Below are 23,211 nucleotides of genomic sequence, written 5' to 3'. Positions count from 1 at the left end.
ATTGATAAATCATTCATTTTAATGTAAAGAAAATGTGGTGGTTGTTTATAGCTTCGCTTATTTCAACAATTGATTTTGCTAAAGCATCAGATGGATTTGACTTTGGAGATACTCTAGCTTTAATTCTAGGATTGATCATTGGAATCATTGGATTTTTTGCTTGTATGGGAGCTTACGCACGACGTAGAGCTCAATTTGAAGCAATCTAAGAGCTAGACTGACCATTTAAAAATTATTTATCATATCTATTATTATTAAATATATATATATATGCACATATATATATTTATGGTAAGATATTTACCTGATTATACTAAAATATGTTTACTAAATGCTATTTTGTTTATAAAAACATTTGTACTTCATAAGATAACATCGGCATTCAACTATTATTAATTTAAGATTCTATATTTATTAAGAAATTATTTTTGATATAATTAAATATATTTCAGGGTATTTTTATAAACAAAACAATAAATAGGAATATAACTGAATTTTCTACGTTGTCAATTGTTGAATAATGCATTATATAATTCAACTACTGATATATTGTTAATTAATAATATAATCATTCATAACTGTTAATATGAATATTATAATGAAACATAAAATAAAGAGGTATTTTTATTTTTATTAATCTTATTTGATTTTCTTTTACAATGAGTTCCTGGTTGGCGTAGACTGACGTGCGAATGTGTAATTTTAGTTGTTTAATTGAATTAATTTAACTGTTGATTTAATTGAATTTTATGTATGTCTTTGACTGAGCGACTACTTAAACGAATTTCGGAATAATAATTTTTCTTCGAAGAAATATATAAAGCAGTCCAGCTGCATGACAACTGGCAAGACTTTTAATATCATTATTTTGATGCTATTCGTATCATAATACCTAAATAAATTTTACGTTATGATTTATAATTAGTGTTATATTAGTTTCGTGTGTTCCAAATGAAGCTGATACTTGCGCAGAATTTTTTCTTGTAATCAGTTTTCATTTTTGTCTTAATTATTATCACTTACTGCGCATTTTTTCAATAATATTTTTTTTTCTTTTTTTTCATATTGAATTTATCAATAAGTCATTACAGATTTCTCAAAATTCATTTAGAGTACTTTCCAATTTATTCTGAGCTTTCTAAAAAAATATAGTAATAATAATACTTAATTGAGTGTCTTTTTTTGTTTAGCTGCAGTAAATATTGATCAATAAATACCCCTGAAAAAATTAGTTGCAAGGACTTATTGATAGATTTAATAATTTATAAAATTTCCATAAACATATATTAATTAACTTTATATTGATTTAATATCGATTATTTTTCTTTTATGCAAGAATCAAACTTCTATTTAAATAATTAAGATATAAATCGAATAGAAGCTGGAAGAAAAATGTTTATCAGAGATTAAAATAAAAATATCCGTCCACAAAGTTGCATCACGCCAAATCTAATTTATTCCATTCATTTCAAGATTATTAAATTTAAATTTAGCTCTCAATTTTGTCTTGAAAGTAATTATATCATTTCTCAATTTTTATAATATATCATATCTTTCATGTTTTTATAGCACATTAGAAAAATCCTTTTAAATACCAAAAATAACAATAATTGTATAATAATTTAAGCATTTAAATTAGTCTATTTAAAATATTTCTTTTTAGAGAAGAACATTTTAACGCTTAAAATTAACGAATTAAATTTAATTAAAAATGGGGAGACAGAAATAAAAATAATAAGAAATAGGCGAACATTACATCCATTTTCAGAAAGCCTTAGAAACGTAATCAATAATCAATATTAATTTTCGTTTTCACGACTCACATTGTTCCATTCCGTTCATCACTGATTTTAGTTTGTTATCTAATCAGTCTTTATGAATTCTCTCGAAATCTTGTCATTAAAAACAGACTTCTCTGGATTACTTGATTCGGTACAACATTCCATTGTCGAAGTATCAAGAACTCTAATTCAAGTTTTTTCATTTTTTGTCTTAAAATTAATTCTCACATAATATTCAATCTCGTACACACTTCAATAGAAACAATGCATAACTTTTTTTCATTCTGTATATTCTCTCTCTCTTTCTCTCTTATTCTTACACTCTCATTTTATTTATATCATTTTCTCTCGCATGCTTTCATACAATTTGCATTTAATTATCAGTTATTACTAGCAGTCGCTCGAATTTTTCGGTGTCAAACTTTTACTGATGCTTCTTCATTTATCTTAATCTAAACTATACTGTTGCAATTACTGTACAATTTTTTTTAATAAATTTACTGCGGCACAAACAGTTTTATGGGACTAAAAAAAACATTAAATTACAATTCAACAAAATAATTGCCAATTATTTGTAAAATAATTATAATAAAATTTACTCCTTAAAACTCACTCGTATTTAAAAATTTTGAATAAAAATAAATCATTTCGGTTTTTATAGCCCGGCGTTGATTTTATTCCTTTAATTGAATTTTCTTAATTTGCTTTCCCAACTCATACAATTCATTCTCTCAATTCATAATACAATCCTTTTTCCAACATATTCGAGTTCAGTTCCTGTATATTTATAATAAGTAAAATATTTTATCTATTAATTATACAATGAAAAGTTTAAAAAACGATCTTTTACATAAAAAATTGAATTAAGCGCCAAAAATGATGAAATTCCATAAGAACGTGGCATGTAATTTTTGCATAGGAATATACTTTTATAAATGAACAATGGTGCAAGACAGTAAAGCTCGATAACTCAAGAATAATTATAATAAAAAGATAATCAAGTCAGTATGATTAAAAAAAAAGAAAAAAAACAATGATAGCATTTAGTGACGATGCAATGAGAAATATTTAACTAGTAACACAATATTGTTTTCTTTAATTCGAATAGTTAGAATTGCTAAAAATACATTAAAGCATAACAGTGACTATAATAATCATTCTCACACTTTAAATTTCACGTCCATTTTTTTTTATTTATTCTCACTTTTATCTTTTGCCACTTATTTATCTTGCTCGTAAATATTTTTTCTCTTATCGTTCAGACGTTCCCGATATTCATTAACAGTTTATAAATAAATATCGAGTTGAAATGGCCTTTTGCCATAATTCAATCATAAAGACTAGCTGAGGCCTGCACAAATATCGAGCATTAGTATTGCTCAACCTAAAAGAAGCATTGTAAAATGTGTAAAGTTGTTTTTCACTTTTTTTCTATTTTTTGTCATTTTACTTCTGCTTATTTCTTACGTCAATTTGCTCACAATTACGTAGACGCCAAAATGTTGGCAAACGTATACGAGCCAATATTAATATATTTTCCTTAAACCTTGCTTAATTTACTCTATTTGTTATTAAACGCACGCGTGCGGCCAGCACCGCGACAAGCAGCAAGCGTTTCTGGCACGTTGAGGAATACATTGATATCGAAACAAATAAAATCATTGACGGACAAATATTATCCATAAACATCACTAGATAATGTCTCCTTATAGGCAGAATTCATTAAAAATATATATGTATATATAAATTCAACAGTCCTTCGTTATAATACAAGTTTTAAAATGTATTTTTTTCTTATTTTTATTACTTTCTAATGAGAATTAAAAGATCAGAAATCAGTATTATAACGATAAACTATTGGACATATATCACAAATAAAAGGATCCACTAATAAATAATGACAAATCACTCGACTTTGATAGATAAAAAGTGTTACTGCTCTAATTGGGAAGTGCTGGATTGTGGATGATCATGTTGAGGTTCACCAGGAGGAGTACCATCATGGGAATTACCCACGTGAGGTGTAGCAGGAGTGGCTGGTTGAGATTGTGGTGTCCCAGTTGGTGCATAAACGAGACGGTAGCCAGCAGGAAGAAAGAATCCACCATGAGGTGTATAGCTAAATGCCTGGAAGTTGGCTAAGGCTGCTGCATCATGGTAATGAACATAACCAGTAGCACCACCAGCTGCTGGAATTGGTGTTGATGCTACTAAAGATCCACCAGATGCAGGTGCTATACTTGTGCCATCAGAAAGAATCGGTGTAAATTGGTATTGAGGATGACTTGTAACTGTAGTTGGTCCATTTGTGGATCCAATCACTTCTGCACCTTCCAAAGAGTAACTAGAAACATTTTGAACATTTTCCGCTGGCGGCATTACTGGAATTGGGATGACGTAGGCATGAGGAATACTTGTTGACTGCTGAGGAGCTTGCTTCAACTTTTGTGTTGCCAGACGTAAAGTTTCTTCAGTATCTGGTGAATAATTTGATATTCGACGGAAAGATGTTTGCGGGGCTGTACTGAACATCAGGTAATCCTCTACGGCCAGAGGTCGTGATGGTCCTAAGCATAATAAAATACATATATTTATTAGAGATTTTTCTAGATAGTGTTTAGGATAAAATAAGAAGTTAGGAAGAATGTGAAGTAGATAAAAGCAAATATGTTTACCTTTACTATGCAAGATATAATGTTTACCTGTAACAGTCGATGCTACAGTATGATAAAGCAAAGGATGGTGCTGATGTTGGTGCAAAGCACTTGCTTGCTGTTGTTGTTGTATTAACAGCTGCAACTGATGCTGTTGGAAACGCTCTAATTCTTCCCTATGTCTTTTTTGTAATGTTTCTAACTCCATTGTTTGTCTAATCATTAATAAAATATAATTAGTATTAATATCAAATATTTTCATATCAATTAATCATCATTAAAGTAATACTGAAGTAATAAAAAATAACATGTTTTTCATACCTTTTAATCAACAACTGATACTCTTCGCTTGGTGTCAATGTTTGTATCCGCTCCTCTTTTTCAATCTAAACAAAAAGTACAAGTTCATTAGTTGAATCATAAATGTTTAATGAATAAATTAAAAAAATTTTATTCCAATTTATTTACTTCGTTTACAGATAATCCTACCACAGAAGATGAAACCGGTGGCAAAGAATTCTCTCGATTGAGTGATACTTGCGCTGGTGGATCTGTTTAATAATTTGATTATTTTAGTAAATATTTTTTATCATAAAAAAATTTAATATGTATAAAATAATAATTTTTATAAAGGAAATATAATAATTGAAAAAAATAAATCAATATTTACTCTGAAATTCATCCGGATGATGATTAACATGGCTAACACGATCTCCTCGGCCATCATCTTGGACTTGCATTTGTTTTTGCTGCTCAACTTGTTGATTCTGTACCGAAACGTCATTACCAGGTGGTCCTGTTACTTTAGAAACCATAAATCGAGAAATTTTTCTCACCGGTTGTGAAGGAGTCCTTGCTTCATCTTGTTCAGTTGGCACAGGTGTTTCAGTACCAGAATTATTCATTAAATTAATTGGGGTATTTGACCCAGTAGGAATTCCAACTGGAGTTAAAAGTGTTTGAGGAGTCGAATGTACTGGAAGTTGATGAGTAGTCGTTGGTTGCGTCACTTGTGATGGCATTGGTGGCGTTAGCGGTTGTGGAGACGATGTAGGGAAAACTGGTATTCGTTGATGAATTTTAGCTAACTCGTGCTCTAATTCTTGAAGTCTCGATCCAGGTCTTTGAGTGCGAGATTTGACATTTTCTTTGCTGGGGCTCATTGTTTCCGTTCCTGTTAGAACAACTGGCGTAGGACTATCAAGAGTATTTTCTGCATTAAGTTGAATTGGGTGTTGTAGTTGTTCACTTGAATTACTGTCAAAAACATTGGGATCAACATAAATAGTTCCAGGTGGGTGAACTGTTGTCTGAGGAGAAAGATATCCGAGCGATTGGACGGAAGTTATTGACGCATTGACTATTTTTTGCTGGAGAGAATGGCCGGAAATGTCATGCCCCATATTACTAGAAGGTCCATGAGGCGTTGCTGGATGGCTGATGGGAGGAGTACCAATATTAATCGGTTCAGAAGGCTGGCTGGTAAGTTGAACAAGCTTCTGATGCAGATCAGCAATTGTCTGAGGTCCACAACTGGTCCCTACAATTTCTGTAGGTTTGTCTAATGAATTTTGCTGACTGAGTTTATGATGCTGTTGTATTAATTGATGGTGTGCAGACATCACAGGATCATTTGACTCCACAATAGTATGCTCCGGAGTGATTTCATGGCTGGAATTTTCATATTCTGATATTGTTTGATAATCCGAACTAGTCCTCCTGCTTACACTCCCATCGATAGTACTTTCAGTCTCTAAATGCTTAGAAGTTTGTTGTTGCTGTTGGAGCTGTTGTTGTAGATATTGTTGATCAATAGATCCTTGACTGTCTACTTGCTCCTGGACTTGAGATTGTTGAGATACAGTCTGAGGAATATTTTGCATTGGTTGAACACACTGAACAGACACAGATTGTTGATTAATATTCTGATTAGAATATGTAGGCATAGACCACTGACTTTGAACAGCGACATTTTGGACGTGTCCTTGAATAGTCTGAGAAATTATTTGTCCTTGGGAATCTATTTGTTGTCCCATATGCTGAACAGGTTGGAGAAGAGATTGTTGAACTTGAATATTACCAGTCTGTTGTTGTTGTTGCTGTGGTTGTTGATGAGTATGATAAAATTGTTGTTGAATTTCTGCCTGATTTTGTACTTGAGAAATCATTTGCTGTTGTCCAGGATAATTTTGAGGCTGGACAAAATTGGTCGATTGTATTTGAGGAGCTTCTGGTTGAATTGGTTGGAAATACTGTTCTGAATGAAGCACCGGCATGGTTTGTTGTTGATTAGTAACAGAAGATGATTGATCATGAGAAATAATAGCATGTGGAGTATTTGATTTAGATTTCGGATTCGAAAGAATATTTGCAAGATTTTGAGCTAAATCAGGTAAAGTTGAAGAGACTTCCTTTGTTTTAATTTTTGGAGTGACCTCAACAGGTGGTGGAGGTAACTGAACAGACATCACAGGCGGCGTATTAATATTTTGGTGAACAACATTTTGATGTTGATGTTCTGAAGGTGTTTGTTGCATCTGATCAGTTTGAATATAATTTATTTGAGGTGGATTAGAAATTTCAGACACTTGAGAATCAGTTGACACACTAGATGCTCTTCTCAGCCAATCATCAATATTATTTTGTTGAGTTTGAGATAAAGGTTGGATGATAACATAAGGATGAGAAGGCGTCTGTTGTTGTTGCTGTTGCTGTTGTTGCTGCTGCTGCTGCTGCTGTTGTTGTTGTTGTTGTTTTTGCATCTGCTGTGATTGAGAAGGAGATTGTTGAATGTACTGCTGTTGAACCTGATTAGTTGTCTGGCCCATAGCAATCTGATCATGTTGGATATGTTGTTGAATTATATTTTGTTGCTGAACACCAATTTGTTGTTGATGTTGTTGTTGAATAATCGATTGTTTCTGAAGAGTTACTTGAGCCTGGTATTGTGCCATAGATTGTACTTCTTGTTGTTGAACTCCAGCATTTTGTTGAAATTGGAAATTTTGATTCATCTGTTGGTTAGATGGTTGAACAAGATTAGATGTTTGGACAACAACTACAGTTTCTTGTTTAGTTTGTGTAATTAATGATGCTGGTGGCAATTGATTAATCATTTGTTGATTTTGCATATTTATTTGCATTGCATTAACATTTTGCATTCCTTGAGGTTGAGCCTGGAACTGTTGATTTGATGTTTGAATTTGTTCCTGATGCATAACTTCAACATTGTTAGCAGAAATACTTGACTCTCGCACTACTGTTTCATACTTGGGCGCATTTAAGTCTAAAATCTGTGCAGGAATTTGCTGTGGTGGCATCAAAGACGTATTATCCGGTGGAACAGTGACGGAAATTGTTTCAGTTTCACCAGTAATCGATTTTTGTTCAACCACAGGACTCACTAGGAAACGAGAAATTTTTCTAGTTGGAACAACCTTTGGTTTTGATGTTTCAGTATAATTTTCTTGTGATTCTTTACTTCCTCCTTGAGATTCAATAGATTCTTGTGGTCGAGTTGCGCAAGATATTTCAGTAGAATCGTCTTCTACTTTATGATTAATAAAATTGCTGTCTTGCTGAATATTCACAGAATCTACAGAATTTAACTTGATTGTGTTTTCTGCTGAATCATCAAGACTTGTATTATTAGATTCTAGAAGAGTATCTTCGGATGCAACACTCTCAGAATTGTCATTTAAATCATTCAAAACATTTACTGGTGTTAGAGTATCAGTGTTTTGTGTTGACGTTGATGATCTTCGGGATATTTCGTCAGATATACTATTTTCCGCTGTTGTTTGACTCTCCAATGATTGGTTATTTTGTGCAATTTTATTTTCCGTAGGCGTCGTAGCTATTTGGTTTATTATTTGATCTATCGGAAGTAGCTTTGATGTTGCAGACGCATTCGATGTTTCGTCTCTCTATAAATAAAAAATAAAAATATTTATCAACATATGTAATAATATAAAGTTTATTTCAAAATATATTGATAAACTCTGAAACTTTATTTTCATTAATATTAATCAATTATTACGAATTATTATCAGTAAAACATAAAACTACACACAAAATAAAATTCAATATCACAGAAATTGTGAAGAGACAACATAAAAAATGCGATAAAATCCTGTAAAAAAATTTATCAACTTCTATTCACTATTTTTTCTTTTGAATAGATCAAAGGGAAATAATAAATCCTATTTTATATGATTGATTGGACTTTCTAATTAAAACAAACAATTCGATACGATGATCTGCACACTGTGTATTAAGCTTCAAAATTGAAATGAAAATAAAACGATAAAATACAATGAAGAATAAAAGATAGAGGCAATGAACGCAGTAAAAATGCAGGCATGAACATAAAAGGCAGATAAAAAATATTCACAAAATTGGATAAATATGGATTCGAAGAGGTGTAGAACTCACCGAGCGATGCCTACGATGGGCTTTGTAGGAAGATCGATGGCTGCTTTGACGAGTTAGCGAGCCGTGTCTCACCTGCTGCGTCCAAAATGATACACACATACGCTCGATTATATGCACGAAATAAGAAAATTGTTCAACTTCAAGATTCCGTTGGATTTATTCATATTTTATTATTTAAATATTTATTTTATGTTTCTTTATCTGTCAATCATGTTGATGTTTTTTAAATTATATAAGCTACCTTTTTGAAATATTATATGAATATCAACTACTTATTCCCCAAGCAATTTTGATTGTAAAACAAATGGATATCTCTCATATTTCTTATCATGAGCTACATAAAAAGCTTCTTCTTTTAATGCTATGTTATTTGATACGGAATAAAAAATTTCGTGTCTCTGAATAACTTAATATTAAATTCCCTCAAAAATAATAGAACATTGAACCTAAAAATAGTTTTCCAACCAACGGAACCTCAATAATCAAAGTTTAAAGTCTTGCCCTTTACACAAGAATTACAAAAGCATTTTTGATAACAAAACATTCAATAAGCCTGTTTTGCATTTTCAAGAAGAAAACAAAAAGAAACAAAAAAAATCATAACAAAAAGTTGAATAAAAGAATCATCGTATAATTAACAAAAGACCATGTTTATGACTAAAAACATTTAGTTTTTTACAATTAATTACCTTAGATGCATCGAGACTGTGATCACGATTTCTTGGTCTACGACTTGTGACAGGACTCCCGCCAGCTGATTGATCAGCTGGACCATGAGCGACTAGAGGAAGGCTACGAGTTGGATCCAGTTTCAGTTGTTTCACGATATCTTCGATCAATTCCACGAAAGTAGCACATTGAGACTGTGGTAAAAGATTTTCTGCCACAAGATTATTAGCAATATCTTGGGGAACCATGTCATTTCGATCGAATTTAAAGGTCACAGTCTTCTGTTTGCTGGTGTCTAATTGACACTCGACAGTCATGGATTGATCATCACGATTAGTAACTGATAAAACTGTTAATTTAATTCCAGGCTTCCTACGTTTAGTTCCTGACCTTTTAACTCGGCTTTTTTCCGGTACTGGAACTCCTTCAGAATTTTCCGATGTCACTCCATCATTAGAGCTTGGAGTACATGAAGATCCAACAGCCTGTGGTGTTATTGATAGCTCTTGTTGAAGACTGGCTGATAAATCAGAAGTCATTGTAAAAGATTCAACTGTATCTTGTTTCATTAAAGCATTTCTGTCAATATTATTCACAGATTCCATGGCAATGGCATTGACCATTTCTGGTTGCTGTTGAATATTATTTGTTTGACTGATAACATTCGTGCCTTGAATAATGTTCATACTGACAGGAATATTATTCACATTATGAATATACTGCATCTGTGCCATCATATGTTGTTGAGTATGCAAAGTTTGCGTATTCTGAACATTATTACAAGGTGCAGTCTGTATATGTTGAACATTTTGAATGGCTGATGCCGCTTGAAGATTCACAGCTGACTGAATAGACACTTGAGGTTGGCCTTGAGCTGATACATAGGCTTGTGATGTTGGAGCCACGACATTAGCATGCGAGTAAATTGCTTGATTATGTCCTTGATTCAAGATTTCAACACTCCCCGGTGCACTTGAATTAGTAGGATAAGCATGATAGACTTGCTGTTGAATATTTTGCTGATATAACGTAGCATTTGTAAATGATGCATTTGCAGTTCCTTGTTGATAATATTGTTGAACATTTTGTTGCATTTGCATTGGTTGATTCAACGTATTTTGATGCATTTGCTGTAATTGCTGCTGCATCTGAGCTTGAGCATACTGGATGTGCGTTTGGCCCTGTTGAATAACCTGTTGTTGTGGTTGGTTCATTTGCATGGATGGTTGCATTTGTTGCACTTGATTAGGTAATGACATTTGTTGTGGTACCTGCATCTGATTCAACTGAATGTATTGCTGCGGTTGCTGAGGTTGTTGCAGCATTTGTGATGGCTGTTGTTGAATTTGTGTCGACATTTGAGCCGGTTGTTGTTGTATCTGTTGTTGCTGAGCTTGAGGTTGCATCTGAGTATGTTGTTGAATCTGTGGTTGTGGTTGAATTTGTGACTGTTGCTGTTGTTGAATTTGTTGTTGCTGTTGAATTTGGGGCGATTGTTGAATTTGTTGCTGTTGTATTTGTGATTGTTGCTGCATTGGAGTTTGTTGAATCTGTGGTTGCTGCTGCATTTGAGTTTGTTGAATTTGTTGCTGTTGTTGCTGTATCTGTGGTTGTTGTTGAATTTGTTGCTGCTGCTGAATCTGTTGCTGTATTTGTGGTTGTTGTTGAATTTGTTGCTGTTGTTGAATCTGTTGTTGCTGTATCTGTGGTTGTTGTTGAATTTGTTGTTGTTGGATCTGTGGTTGTTGAATTTGTTGTTGTTGGATCTGTGGTTGTTGAATTTGTTGTTGATGTTGAATCTGTGGCTGTTGTTGAATTTGAGATTGCATCTGAGGAGACGATTGTTGAATTTGAGTTTGTATTTGGGCATGTTGTTGTGGAATTTGTGTTTGCTGCATCTGTGGTTGCATCTGAGGTTGTTGCACTTGCTGCTGTTGAATTTGAACTGATTGTGTCTGAACTTGTTGTTGAGACATATGTTGAGGTATCTGAGGAAACTGTGGTGGACCTTGAATAGCCTGAGGAGTCGAGCATTGTGAAGAATTGGCACTTAAAGTTTGCGCTATATGTTGCGAATATTGGGGAGGTTGTGATTGAACTTGTGGTTGATACGTCTGCTGTTGGGGATGTTGAATTTGTTGATACGATTGCTGCTGAGATGGTTGTTGATACTGGACTTGTTGAGTATTTTGAGAGACTTGGGGAATCTGTTGAGCTTGTTGAGGCTGAACGACAGAAGTTTGTTGTTGCTGCATCATGGGTTGTTGCTGAATTATTTGAACCTGTTGCGGCTGCAAGCATGGCTGTTGTTGCTGTTGATTCTGCAGAATCTGTTGAGGTTGTTGTTGCTGTTGATTCTGCATAATCTGTTGAGGTTGTTGTTGCATCTGTGGCTGCTGTTGTTGTTGCTGCATTGTCATTTGCTGCTGTTGCATTGGCATGGGTTGTTGCAACGGTACTTGCCCTTGCATCTGCAAGTTTAAGTTTTGTTGTTGAATTTGTTGCTGTTGCTGCTGTATTTGAGCCTGCTGTATTAATAACTGTTGCTGTTGTTGTTGCAATAAACTTTCTGCTGCAGAATCAGCTTCTCTATCCAGTCGTTCTTTCTCCTCCTTAACTCTTCGCTCTTCTCGATCTCGTAACAATAATGCTATTTGTGATTTCAACATTTTAGTCACTGCTTTTACGTCTTCTTCAAGAATTAAACTTGATTTTGCCATCTCTGTGGCAACCTCCTCAGCATTGTCATGTTGTATGTCAAAGTCAAACTGAATCGCTTCATTTTCTTTATGTTTATGTGTACGCTTCTTCGGGTCAAGAACGCGTAATCTAAACTCCACTCGCGATAAATCGGCATCAGCAACTGCACTATCACGTGATACCATTTCCAATTTTAAACCTATATCATCCGCAAAAAATTCATGATTCAATAAATCCTTTACTAAAGGTCTTTCGTCTTTCTTTAAACGTATACACATCTCTATAATCTCACGTACTTCTGGATTTTCCACTTTATCATAACTTAACGGTTTAACACCTGATACAACTCGTTTATAAATTTGTGCCGGTCCAGTGCACTCTGAGTATGGATATTCACTCGTAGCCATTTCAAGCATACACATTCCAAATGCATAAACATCGACAGATTCATCATAATGTTCTTCATACATTTCCGGTGCCATAAACTCTGGCGTACCAATTACACTCTTAGCAAAACTACGGTTTTTCAAGGTTGCTAGGCCAAGATCACCAATTTTAACACTTCCGGTAGTGCCAGTAATAAAAATATTATCACACTTCAAGTCTCTATGTATAATGGGTGGAGACCGCGAATGTAAGAAACTTAGACCTTTCAAGATCTGTCGACACCAAGATTTAACAACCTTTGGATTAATTTTTTTGAATCGTCTCAAGTATCTGAAAATTAAAAAAATTAAAAATTAGTTATATACATTTATACGTGGATAAATAAGAGTTAAAAATAATATTCAATAATTTTAAATATTCTTAAACAGACGTCATTATTAAAAGGATCTTCTTGCATTCCTAACTGTCTCTAAATATACCCGTTTTTTTTTTGTTTAGCTTCATAATTATGCATCAAGAGTATTTTAAAATACCGCTGTAAAAGGAGTCCTTAAAAATACTCCTTGCATACGTTATTATCCTGACGCATTTCCAAATCATTGTTCGCAACAATAAATTCTTTTTTTTAACTCTTCATTTAAAATATTTAAACAATTCTATTGAAGTTGTTCTAGATATTTGAATTACAATTATTATCATTAATCAGCTTATTAATTTAATAACTGGATTATTTATTTTTAGAAAAACATTCACGTTTGTCTCATACTTGTATAAATAAATAAGTGATCGTATTGAAGAGACACAAATAAATAATATTATAAAAGTATTTTCCAATTATTCTTCGATTTATAAATAAAAATCTGTATATCTTCCGATAAGAAAATAAACATCAATTGTAAATAGAATAATGATTTTTCTAAAGAATTCTCTTTGCCTTCATAATTCAATTTTATCGCAATATCTTTCCTATAATAATTACTAATAAAGCTTCATTTTAAAAAATATTTATCTTAAAGAAGAAAAGAAATAAAAACGTACGTTTTTAATGTTCCTGATGTCATAAGTTCAGTGACAAGAACAATATATTTCCGTCTTGTAAGCGTAACTTCCCAATAGTCATAAAACCTTACAATATTTGGATGTTGAAGACCTTTAAGCATCTCTGCTTCCTCTCGAAATCTCAATCTTTCAGTTTTATTTAATTTTTTTTCTTGGAGTTCGCACCAAGCTACAGCGACTCCAGTTTGAGTATCAAGACCACGATAAACTGTTTTAAAACTACCACGTCCAATTTCTTCTTCAAATTTGAGGAACCGTTCATCAGGTGAAATCCCAATAGCCTTTTCTTCATCATCATCTTGTTCTATAGTCTGCACCTTGACTTTCATCAATAAGTTTCTTACGTCCTCCATAGCCATCGTTTTTTGTTTTTCCAATTTTTCATCAGCCTTGAAATTTTCATCTAAAAGTGGTCCAATAAAACCTTCAACCGTTTCTTCCTGTACTGGGTCTTTAGTTTCTGCCTCTTCAGGCTTTCTCTCAGTCTCTTCTTTGTTCTCATCAGCAGGTTCAACGTTTTCTTGTTCTGTATTCAATGGTTGTACCTTTCCTAGCTTACTTAACGATTCTCGAAGTGCTTGAGCGGCAACTATATCACTAATGCTCGTATCATTGTCATCCTCATATATCGTAACTTCATCCTCTACCGCACCAGCAGGTCTCACATCCTGTTCCTTATTTTCAGGCATTGTAACTTCTTCTGTAACTGTAGAAGTTAAAAATCTCGTACTTTTCACCCTTTCCACTTTAGAATTTTCATTATCACTAACACTTGTTTTTTGTTGTTCATCATCAGTAACTGTTCGTGGAGAACTTTTTCTCCCAACAGAGTCTCCACTTTCTGTAGATTCTGAAGATATTTTTCTCTTAGGTATTTGGGAAACAGATTCTCCCGAAGTTTTTTTCTTATCACTAGAGTCCAATGAGTCTTTTGAAATTTTTCTCAATCGTTCATCCGATTTAGTTCCACTTAATGACTGTTTATCGACGTTATCCATCGACCTCGGATGACTTGAGGAGTGTATTAACGATCTCCTCTTTGACTGACTTGAGCTCTCTCCATCAGTACTTTTTAAAGATATTTTTCTTACAGGTGTAATCGATTTAGAGCTCTCCTGCGTGTCTTGCATATCATTTAATTTTCTCGAGGCATTATCATCAGTGCCTTGCGTCTCAGTCTCGACTAGTGAACTATCAACAGTCTTATCCTCATCAATTATTTTTCTAGATTTCATTTTGCCTATTGGCGTGGAAGGTGTCGAGTTTATCCCAGGTATCCTTGACATTGTTTGCTCGATGATTTCTTCAGCATCGCTGTAAGCAGCATCACTGCTATGATCGCCAGTGATTAAGCATATATTTTGCGATGAAGAAGATCCATCAGGAATGCTAGAGTGATTTTTTTTCCTCGATGATGGTGATGACGAAACAACTCCATTACTCGTTATCGAATCAGCAGAAAGATCTGTTTGATTTCTCGTTTGCTTCTTACTGATACTCGATGACGAACGAGTTGAGGAAGATTTACTGCTAGCTCCTGATCCTGACTGACTAATAATCGACAGTTTACGTTGACGACGACTATTATGAGCCCTCTGAGACGTTACAACACCACCACCACCAACACAAGATCCTACACTTTCTTGTGAGGCTAAATGACCCACTCCAAGGCCAACTCCACCTTGGCTACTTCCGCCTCCACCGGCCACCAGTTTCGGACACAGCCCGGACAGGCCAACACCTCCAGCTCCGCCTGACGAACGCTGTCTACTTGTCTCATACCTGCAAAAAAAAACCAATCACACGTTTAAGTTTACACATGAATCAATACCACGCAAATGTCTTTGTTTACACATACAATTGCATTTACTGAATATTTAATGTGTAATTCAAGCATTGGTGTGAACTAATACATTGAGCTAACGAATTTAACTACTTATCTATTTGTAATTCATCTTATAAATGACTTAACTTAATAAATAACATGATAACGAATGTCTTCAGCAGTGATTAGTACGTTTAAGAATAAGATTTAGAATTTATTCATTTGTTTAGAATAATAATAGTGTCTGTAATGTATTAAATAATTATTTATAAATTCTTGCATTTATTTAGTACTTTTAATTTGTGCTATCTATGTGGTAATTAATTAATTAATTATCATTCATAATGATGAATGTTATTATTGCCTTGGAAGCAAGAAGAATTTATAAAAGCCTTTTATTGTTTTATTATTTCAAATTAAATCTTTACGCTTTTCTTCACAATTGGTAGATTGACAACAATTATAAGCATGCCTTTAGTAAACATGAATAGCCATTAAATTGATTGATGAAGAAAATTCGTTAAAAATCAGTGAGAATTAGTCGTTGATTTATATTTAAAACATAATACATAAAATAAATACTCAATTGAATGACTATACTTGCAGCTGTGTACACTCTTTTTTTATTGTGTTAGAGAATAAAAATAAGTTTAATTAAATATTTTGGCATATTGCAACAGAAACAGAGTGTGCATTTAAGAAATTTTTTATTATGAAGACAATCCGACAGAAAGATATCGCAGAATGAAAAAATATTATATGTATTTAAATGGATAAATAGCAGAATTGAGAAAAGTAAATTAAAATTATGATAAGATGCGGTAATGTGTGAAATGTAAAAAGCATGAAATTGATACAGACATCATTATACCTGTCCTGACTGGAGTGGCCAGATGGGAAGAATCCTCGCACTACGTTGCCTATAGCTGCTCTCTTTTTTATATCCTTATCTCGTCCTTTAAACCCTCCGACACTTGTGCTCACCTGGTGTTCTTGTCGATGTCCACGTTCAGCCTAAAATTTAACAAACTATTAATTAAAATTGTTTTTAAAGAATTATTATCGCAAATAAAATAAACGAGTTAACCCTTAGATTCATAATAAATAAAGTTAATTATAACGTTAATTAGCACAATAATTATATAACATTATATTGGCAGCGAAATGAAAGTTTATTCCAACGAAGCAGAATATAATCTACTAGTTTTGTGCAAAGAATTAATGCTAAGTACAGTTAAAGGTAAGAAGTACTGTACATTGTGCGTGAATGCGTAGGTAGATTATGAATCATCAAAGTACAATTGGGTTAATACGTTCTTGACAATGAGTTGAAGTTAAAATCTTGCATTAAATTACCCTTAAACTAAGTAGTTTAATATTCAAACTGCTGTTTGAATTAGTAGGCACTGGACTGAGATCGCAACGTAATCTCCTATGAGATTTTTCGACGATCGGGTGATTATCGTCGTCAAAATCAAGTGAATTATTAGTACCAATAGAAAATGCTCGACTTGAGGTCAATAAAATATCGTCGACGTTATCCTTTCTTCCTGTGCTCACCGGACTCACTGTTTTACTCTCATTGCAACATCTCGGCATTGCACGAAGTCAATCGTTTACTTCTGGAGTTATAGTTTTTTTCACAGCCGTTAGCAACACTGCTTATATTCTTACTAAATCTAACTTTCAGTTTTCTAATTCCGTTAAATATTTCGTCAATAATAGTGTCAGTAAAATTACTTTGAGCTTTTAAATCTTTTAAATTATAATATTTACAAATATTAAATAGTCTTTGACACTTGAAACTTCGATTCACTTTAATATTCTTCTTTGTTTAATTTATCTTCTGTATTTTAGTATTAATTCACTATCTTTCTTGTCTTTTTTATCGATAATAATCGACATAAAAATTTGTCTTATAAACTCGAATTTTCCTTTTTATTGAAGCTTTATTTCGAGTCTTATTTATCAATTAAAACCTACAAAATCGCTTGATAACTATCAACTAATTTCATCATTGACTGGAATGATGTACTCTAAAATGTAAAAACACATTAACTAGTCATTAATCGTCTCTACTTTTAATAGAATATCATTAAAAATGTTCTCAATTTTATTTAAACATTCTTTTATGCATACCTAAAATTTTAAAAGCCAGGGTGAGCTATTTGTGGAAGTGACCAGCAATTATAAAAGAACTAGAAAGCAAGTTCCCAAATACCAGCTCATTTCCTACGGCTTTCAATGAGGTTATAGCCTTTCATCGCAATTCATCTACGAAAATCTGTAATAACACAAAAAATTTATTAGAATAATATATTTTGAAATATATTGAAATAAAACTATTAAAGTAGTGTATAGTTAGTTAAAGGCAATATTATTTTATTAATAATTTTAGTAAAAATAAGCGCATTTAAGGAGTAATATTTATGCAGCTTTATTTTGATTTTATTGGCAGCTAGAAATAACACAAGATAAAAATGACGTCCGAGGGCCAACTTAATGATGTAATAGCTTTAGAATTTTGTAAAGAGACAATTGAATGGATGAGGAGGAGCTAACAAAACGTGTATACTGTCACGTACTCTCCAAATTGCACTGTAGGAAATAACAACCATTTTAGCTTGTAGGAACCAATCTAACTTTCAGCTGAAGAATACAAGTTAACTGTGATTATATTCAAACAGTTTCGTTTCAGTACTAAACTATAGCACTATGTTTTGAAAATATTGGAATAAGTATAGATATTTACTAAGATGAAAGATAGACTAACAAAAAAAAAACTATTTAGAAACAATTTATTATCCACCATTTTCAACTGATGATGCTAATGACCTGGAGTTAGACTATATTATAATTGGTTTACTAGAAGTAACATTTTACAAATGACATATTGCAATGTTATCATTCAATTTATGTGTTCGGAGAAAAACGATTCATTGAACATTTTATGAGTTTTTGTATTTAAAATGATAGTTAATTACTGATACTAATGATTCACAATTTCCAATTGCGAATAGGTGGTCGATTGTAAGGAGATACGTTTATGATATCTCCGTGATACACGAGAAACAAATTTCGCGGAATTTATCGTTCACAAATCGCGGTTACTTTGAGCTCCAGTAGACTGTCAAGCGATCAAGCATCAGAAATCTGACACTCAAATAAGAGAGTAGAGTTGTTGACAATGCGCAATACATATCTACAAGTCAAGCACGTGTATGTGACATAAATTACGCATTATTTCAAGTTCTATCAACAATTTATAATTAATCAAATGAAACATTGAATACTCCCACAAATAAATATTTATCAACTAAAAAATTTTCTTGGCCTTTGGAGCAGGCTTTTTTTAACTTCCAGATGTTGGGAAAGATCAGAAACACGAGGCAGTGAAACATTGATGCGTCATCTTCTTACAAAATTATGGAACACGTGTACATTCGAAAAAGAGCTGATACTAAAATGATAAAGAAAAATAGCAACACGCGCATTTAGTTAGTTGTTTTATTTACATTTTATCAAGAGTTATTATTATTCATTGGGCTTTTTCCTTGTCGAATAATCGTTATTTGACAAGGAAAAGAAGATGAAGAATAAATTATATAAGAATAGAAAGAATAAAACGATAAAAGTAATATATGTATAATTAAATGTTGATTAAAATGGTCCAATCATTGAAATTTCACTTGTTAAAAATACACTCGAAAATCACTGAAGTATAACCGTTTAAATAATTAACCTTTATTTTTATCAGATTTTCTCACTCTGATAAATAATCCATTTATAATGACGAGATGAAGAAATATCATATTATCTATTCACGTCTAATTTTATTTAATGACACAAAATTCGGCTGAAGACTGATGGTAAGAACGGTGATTACATCTAGATGATAATCTTGATGATTTCAATCACTACCTAGAATAAACTTGAAGACGATTTGTTGAGAAGTTATAAGCCCTAAAGTGAGTGGGAGTGTTTCTGCTTCAGTAAACTCGACAATAGCTAATAGAAAAACTCAAGTAAATGCTGAATGACGAATAATAATAATAAATATACACTTCAAAATGACACTTGGTTGTAAAAATTTGACATAAAATGAACAGTCAAGTTGTTGATGATTGTTTGAGTGTTAAGACGTGAAATGAAGTGTGCAGTGAGGGTGAAATCATATTGATTGTCACATCAATTTATATAATAAATAAAGTGCGTAATCGGCAAGATAGTGAGTATGACGTAGGTGGAGATAAATGAATAATTGCAATGAAAGGTTGATAAAATGTTGGTGAAAATGGGTTCTACGAATGAATGAGCAAGGAACTGAACCTGTCTGAGAAACAACTCGTTAGTTGTCAAAACGCGCACGTACAAGTTTCAACTGAATGAAGAAACAGACAAGTTATCTGAAGAGAGAGAGAAAGAAAGAGAAAAAGAGCTCAGAAGAAACGAATAAGAAAGATTGACAGTGCGCAGCAGCAAGTGTCGAGGCGACATACAGGCGTCACGGTCGCAGAGTACAGACGACGATGGGTAGAGAGAACACAGGGGCACGTGCGTGTGCAACCGAGGGCATACACTACGCACACCGCAAATCAAATAAGCTCTTTAGCTTGTCTTGTATTGTACATGGTCACGATGAGGCTTGCAACGACGATCTGACCGATCCACGTATACATTTACGCAGGCTTCAACTTGAATACTCGAGACGCTCGAGACACACGCCGCACACGCGCGTCTTCACAACTACATACACACAGAAAAGCTGAACATGAACTCACATTTACAATATATACACACATAAAATCGTATGGCCACGATAATGTGACATCTATCCCAAAAATATCGCGCCAGACAGATCTATCACGAAGAGACGAAAAGGAAGGTAGAAGAAATGGCAATTGAACTCATTCTTCTCAATATCTAACACTAAGCATCATTAATATTCATAGACTAACAACAATATTAAATAATAACACAACGGAACGATGGTTAACTTGTCATTAAGTCTCAGAAGCAAATAGCAGCGACACTTAGTCACACTTATTGATGTTTCCTCGCTTTGTTGTGCACTTTCCCAGACTCGAAACTTAACTGACTCTTAATGTGACTTCTCTCAACCGGCGAGGCTTGTGAAAAGCCTCACTGGATGATCTCTAAAGAGAGACAGAGAAAGCGGTCGCGTTGAGACTACGATCTGCTACGATCGAGTGAGCCTCTAACGACTCCCGTGTATTCTCCCGGCGAGACGGCTCACGGCGACACACACGCGAGCACGTACACACGCTAAGCTGACTAACCAATACAATATCCCCCCTTGCAACTCGTTCTCCCGGCGCCACACGTTTTTACTCACATTTATGCTGGCGAAAAATAGCCCCCGACTACACCCAAATCATCACCATTTTTTTTTACTGACTGTTGGGGCGCACCCTTGCGGTGCTATGCAGTAGGAAAATCTGCAAAACGTTAGGGGGCCATTCACATTACCAATGCGACCCCAGCGCTTTCGATGTGTAGGTGTGCCAACTTAAACACAACCATGTTGCGATACTGGCGCTCTCTTGTCTTTCTCTTGACTATTCGATTGACGTTTACTTTCGCTGAGGATCACTTTGCGCGAGCAAAAGAGATGAAAATATTATTACTTACACACTTGCGTCAGCTGAAGGCAATCTTCTCTTTCTATATAACTTTATCTTTGGATTTGTACACATATATATACAAACGTGGCGCCATGGTAACAAGGGAGAGATCTCGTGTCTCGTGTCCGGTTCTAAAAGTCGCTGATGCTTGGAATAGAAATCCAGACGAAAAAATTCAATAACTCTCTGACTATATATGCTACATTAACTACACGGATATTTCTCTTATTAGTTTTACTTTAAATATTTTTTTTAATATCCAATTACTTGTATGTCATGGCCTTGTATTGGCCTATTTATAGTTTATTTATATATGATGATTTTTTTCATTTAATTCTTCCTTGAAAATGGAGTTTTATTTTCGCAACTTGATACACTCAGTCAATCTTTTATTTATACAAAAGATACTGCGGTTTTTTGTTTATTGTTTTATTTATGTTTTAAACAAATGTCTTTTAGTACCTAAAAACAAATGTACGCAAATAGAATGCACTTACTATTGACATTCGATTGGTTTTCATTGAACTAATGGTGACATCGGAATTTACCAATTGTATCTGGTATGATTCATTCAAGTCGATTTAATCATATGATGAAATTCTCGAACGATTATTGGTCGATTTATTATTATTGGACCACGTGTTTGCAATAACAACTAATCAACGACGTCAAAACTACCCGGGAGTATTTGAATCAGCCATTAAATTGGCAGCAAACTGAAGTGAACTGAAGAAAAATTTAATAGCTACATTGTTACATAGAAATAACATAACCTAAAAATAGCTTGAAAACGTGAGTTGTCTTTTTGTTGTGTTTATCCAGTAATTACAAAAATGGTTCGTAAATTAAAATACCATGAACAAAAGCTTTTGAAGAAGGTTGATTTTATTTCTTGGCAAGCAGACAACAATTTACACGAAGTAAAAATATTGAAAAGATATAGAATACAAAAGAGAGAAGATTATACAAAGTAAGTAGAATAAATATTTTAGTACCTACATAATTTAGATATAAATTAAAATTTTCATTAATCTAACATGAATACGAATTTGTTGTTTAGGTACAATAAATTATCAAGAGAAATAAGAGACTTGGGGAGAAAATTGAAAGAAATTGATCCCAAACATCCATTTAGAATAGAACAGAGTGCAGCGTTATTAGAAAAACTCTATATGATGGGTTTAATTGCTACTAAGTGGGATTTAGGATTATGTGAAAAAGTAACTGCTAGTTGTTTCTGTCGAAGAAGACTCCCAGTCGTTATGGTCAGAAATAAAATGAGTCAGAGCGTTAAAATGGCAACACAATTTATTGAGCAAGGGCATGTTAGAGTTGGTGTTGAAATTGTAAAGGATCCTGCGTTTTTAGTAACAAGGTAAATACTTTGTGTGATTTTCATATTATTTATCTAGTAATAAAATTGATTAAACATTTTTAAATTCTTTTTATTAGAAATTTGGAAGATTTCGTAACATGGGTTGATACTTCAGCTATTAAGAAACATATTATGGAGTATAATGATGCTGTAAGTATATTAACAAATAATTGTAAAAATTTATTTTATTTAATATAACTGAAAATTTGTTATCAATTGTATAAAAAACTTTTTTTTTCAGAGAGATGATTTCGATATTAGTTAAGTAATTAATATGATGAAAAAAGGATTGTAAATATATTTTTATAAAATAATTAATAAGATGCATTAGACATAATATGTATAATCTTATTTTTTTATTACATAATAATTATAATTTTCATTATCAATAGAAATAGATACTTTTAATGTAATACAAAGAATGGAAATCACTTAAAAATGAAGTAAGTGTAATTTTATAAATTTCGCAACTTTTATTTTATTCGAATTAGCAATAAACTTTATCATGTTAAGTTTATTTACAAATACACTATCAGCACTCCTGGTATGTTGAAAATAGAAATGGAAAAGTAATTGATGATCAGATATTTATCGCCTCGATGCGAGGTAGAATATAAAATACCAAATATAGAAATACCTTTCGCTATTTTTCTATTTCTACCTCATCTCCTAGATCTCAAAA

The 23,211-nt window shown here is 33.0% G+C and overlaps 2 protein-coding genes and 1 long non-coding RNA gene across 16 annotated transcripts; 2 read left to right on the top strand and 1 right to left on the bottom strand.

Moving 5' to 3' along the window:
- The first annotated feature begins 31 nt into the window (after positions 1–31).
- On the top strand, positions 32–637 carry LOC118069204 (uncharacterized). The gene is made up of 2 exons (XR_004690591.1): positions 32–291; positions 453–637. It is a non-coding gene; the product is annotated as an uncharacterized lncRNA (long non-coding RNA).
- On the bottom strand, positions 612–21,635 carry Wnk (Wnk kinase). 14 transcript variants are annotated; one of them, XM_035087160.1, is made up of 13 exons: positions 20,507–20,777; positions 17,649–17,793; positions 16,866–17,545; positions 16,381–16,523; positions 13,664–15,466; positions 9,559–12,955; positions 8,870–8,944; positions 5,272–8,361; positions 5,106–5,202; positions 4,904–4,986; positions 4,757–4,821; positions 4,457–4,650; positions 612–4,348 (listed from the first exon to the last, which is right to left on the bottom strand). In XM_035087160.1, exons 3-13 carry the CDS (start codon positions 17,106–17,108, stop codon positions 3,714–3,716), a joined length of 9,825 nt encoding a protein of 3,274 aa, XP_034943051.1. In that variant the 5' UTR covers positions 17,109–17,545; positions 17,649–17,793; positions 20,507–20,777; the 3' UTR covers positions 612–3,713. The 14 variants fall into 14 exon arrangements, with proteins under 14 accessions (XP_034943051.1, XP_034943046.1, XP_034943042.1 ...); XM_035087155.1 differs by lacking the exon at positions 20,507–20,777 and adding an exon at positions 21,162–21,635 and having other exon boundaries at positions 5,106–8,361; XM_035087151.1 differs by lacking the exon at positions 20,507–20,777 and adding an exon at positions 20,866–20,920 and having other exon boundaries at positions 5,106–8,361.
- On the top strand, positions 21,568–23,163 carry LOC118069203 (U3 small nucleolar ribonucleoprotein protein IMP3). Its single transcript, XM_035087166.1, has 4 exons — positions 21,568–22,124; positions 22,215–22,529; positions 22,607–22,679; positions 22,771–23,163. Exons 1-4 carry the CDS (start codon positions 21,988–21,990, stop codon positions 22,792–22,794), a joined length of 549 nt encoding a protein of 182 aa, XP_034943057.1. The 5' UTR covers positions 21,568–21,987; the 3' UTR covers positions 22,795–23,163.
- Positions 23,164–23,211: the final 48 nt, after the last annotated feature.

The sequence above is a fragment of the Chelonus insularis genome, unplaced genomic scaffold (genome assembly GCF_013357705.1).
Source record: "Chelonus insularis isolate UGA/USDA-ARS -01 unplaced genomic scaffold, ASM1335770v1 contig_406_pilon, whole genome shotgun sequence".
Lineage (NCBI taxonomy): Eukaryota > Metazoa > Arthropoda > Insecta > Hymenoptera > Braconidae > Chelonus > Chelonus insularis.
The sequence above is the reverse complement of the archived record's forward strand: the minus strand, read 5'-3'. Positions and strand labels throughout refer to the sequence as shown.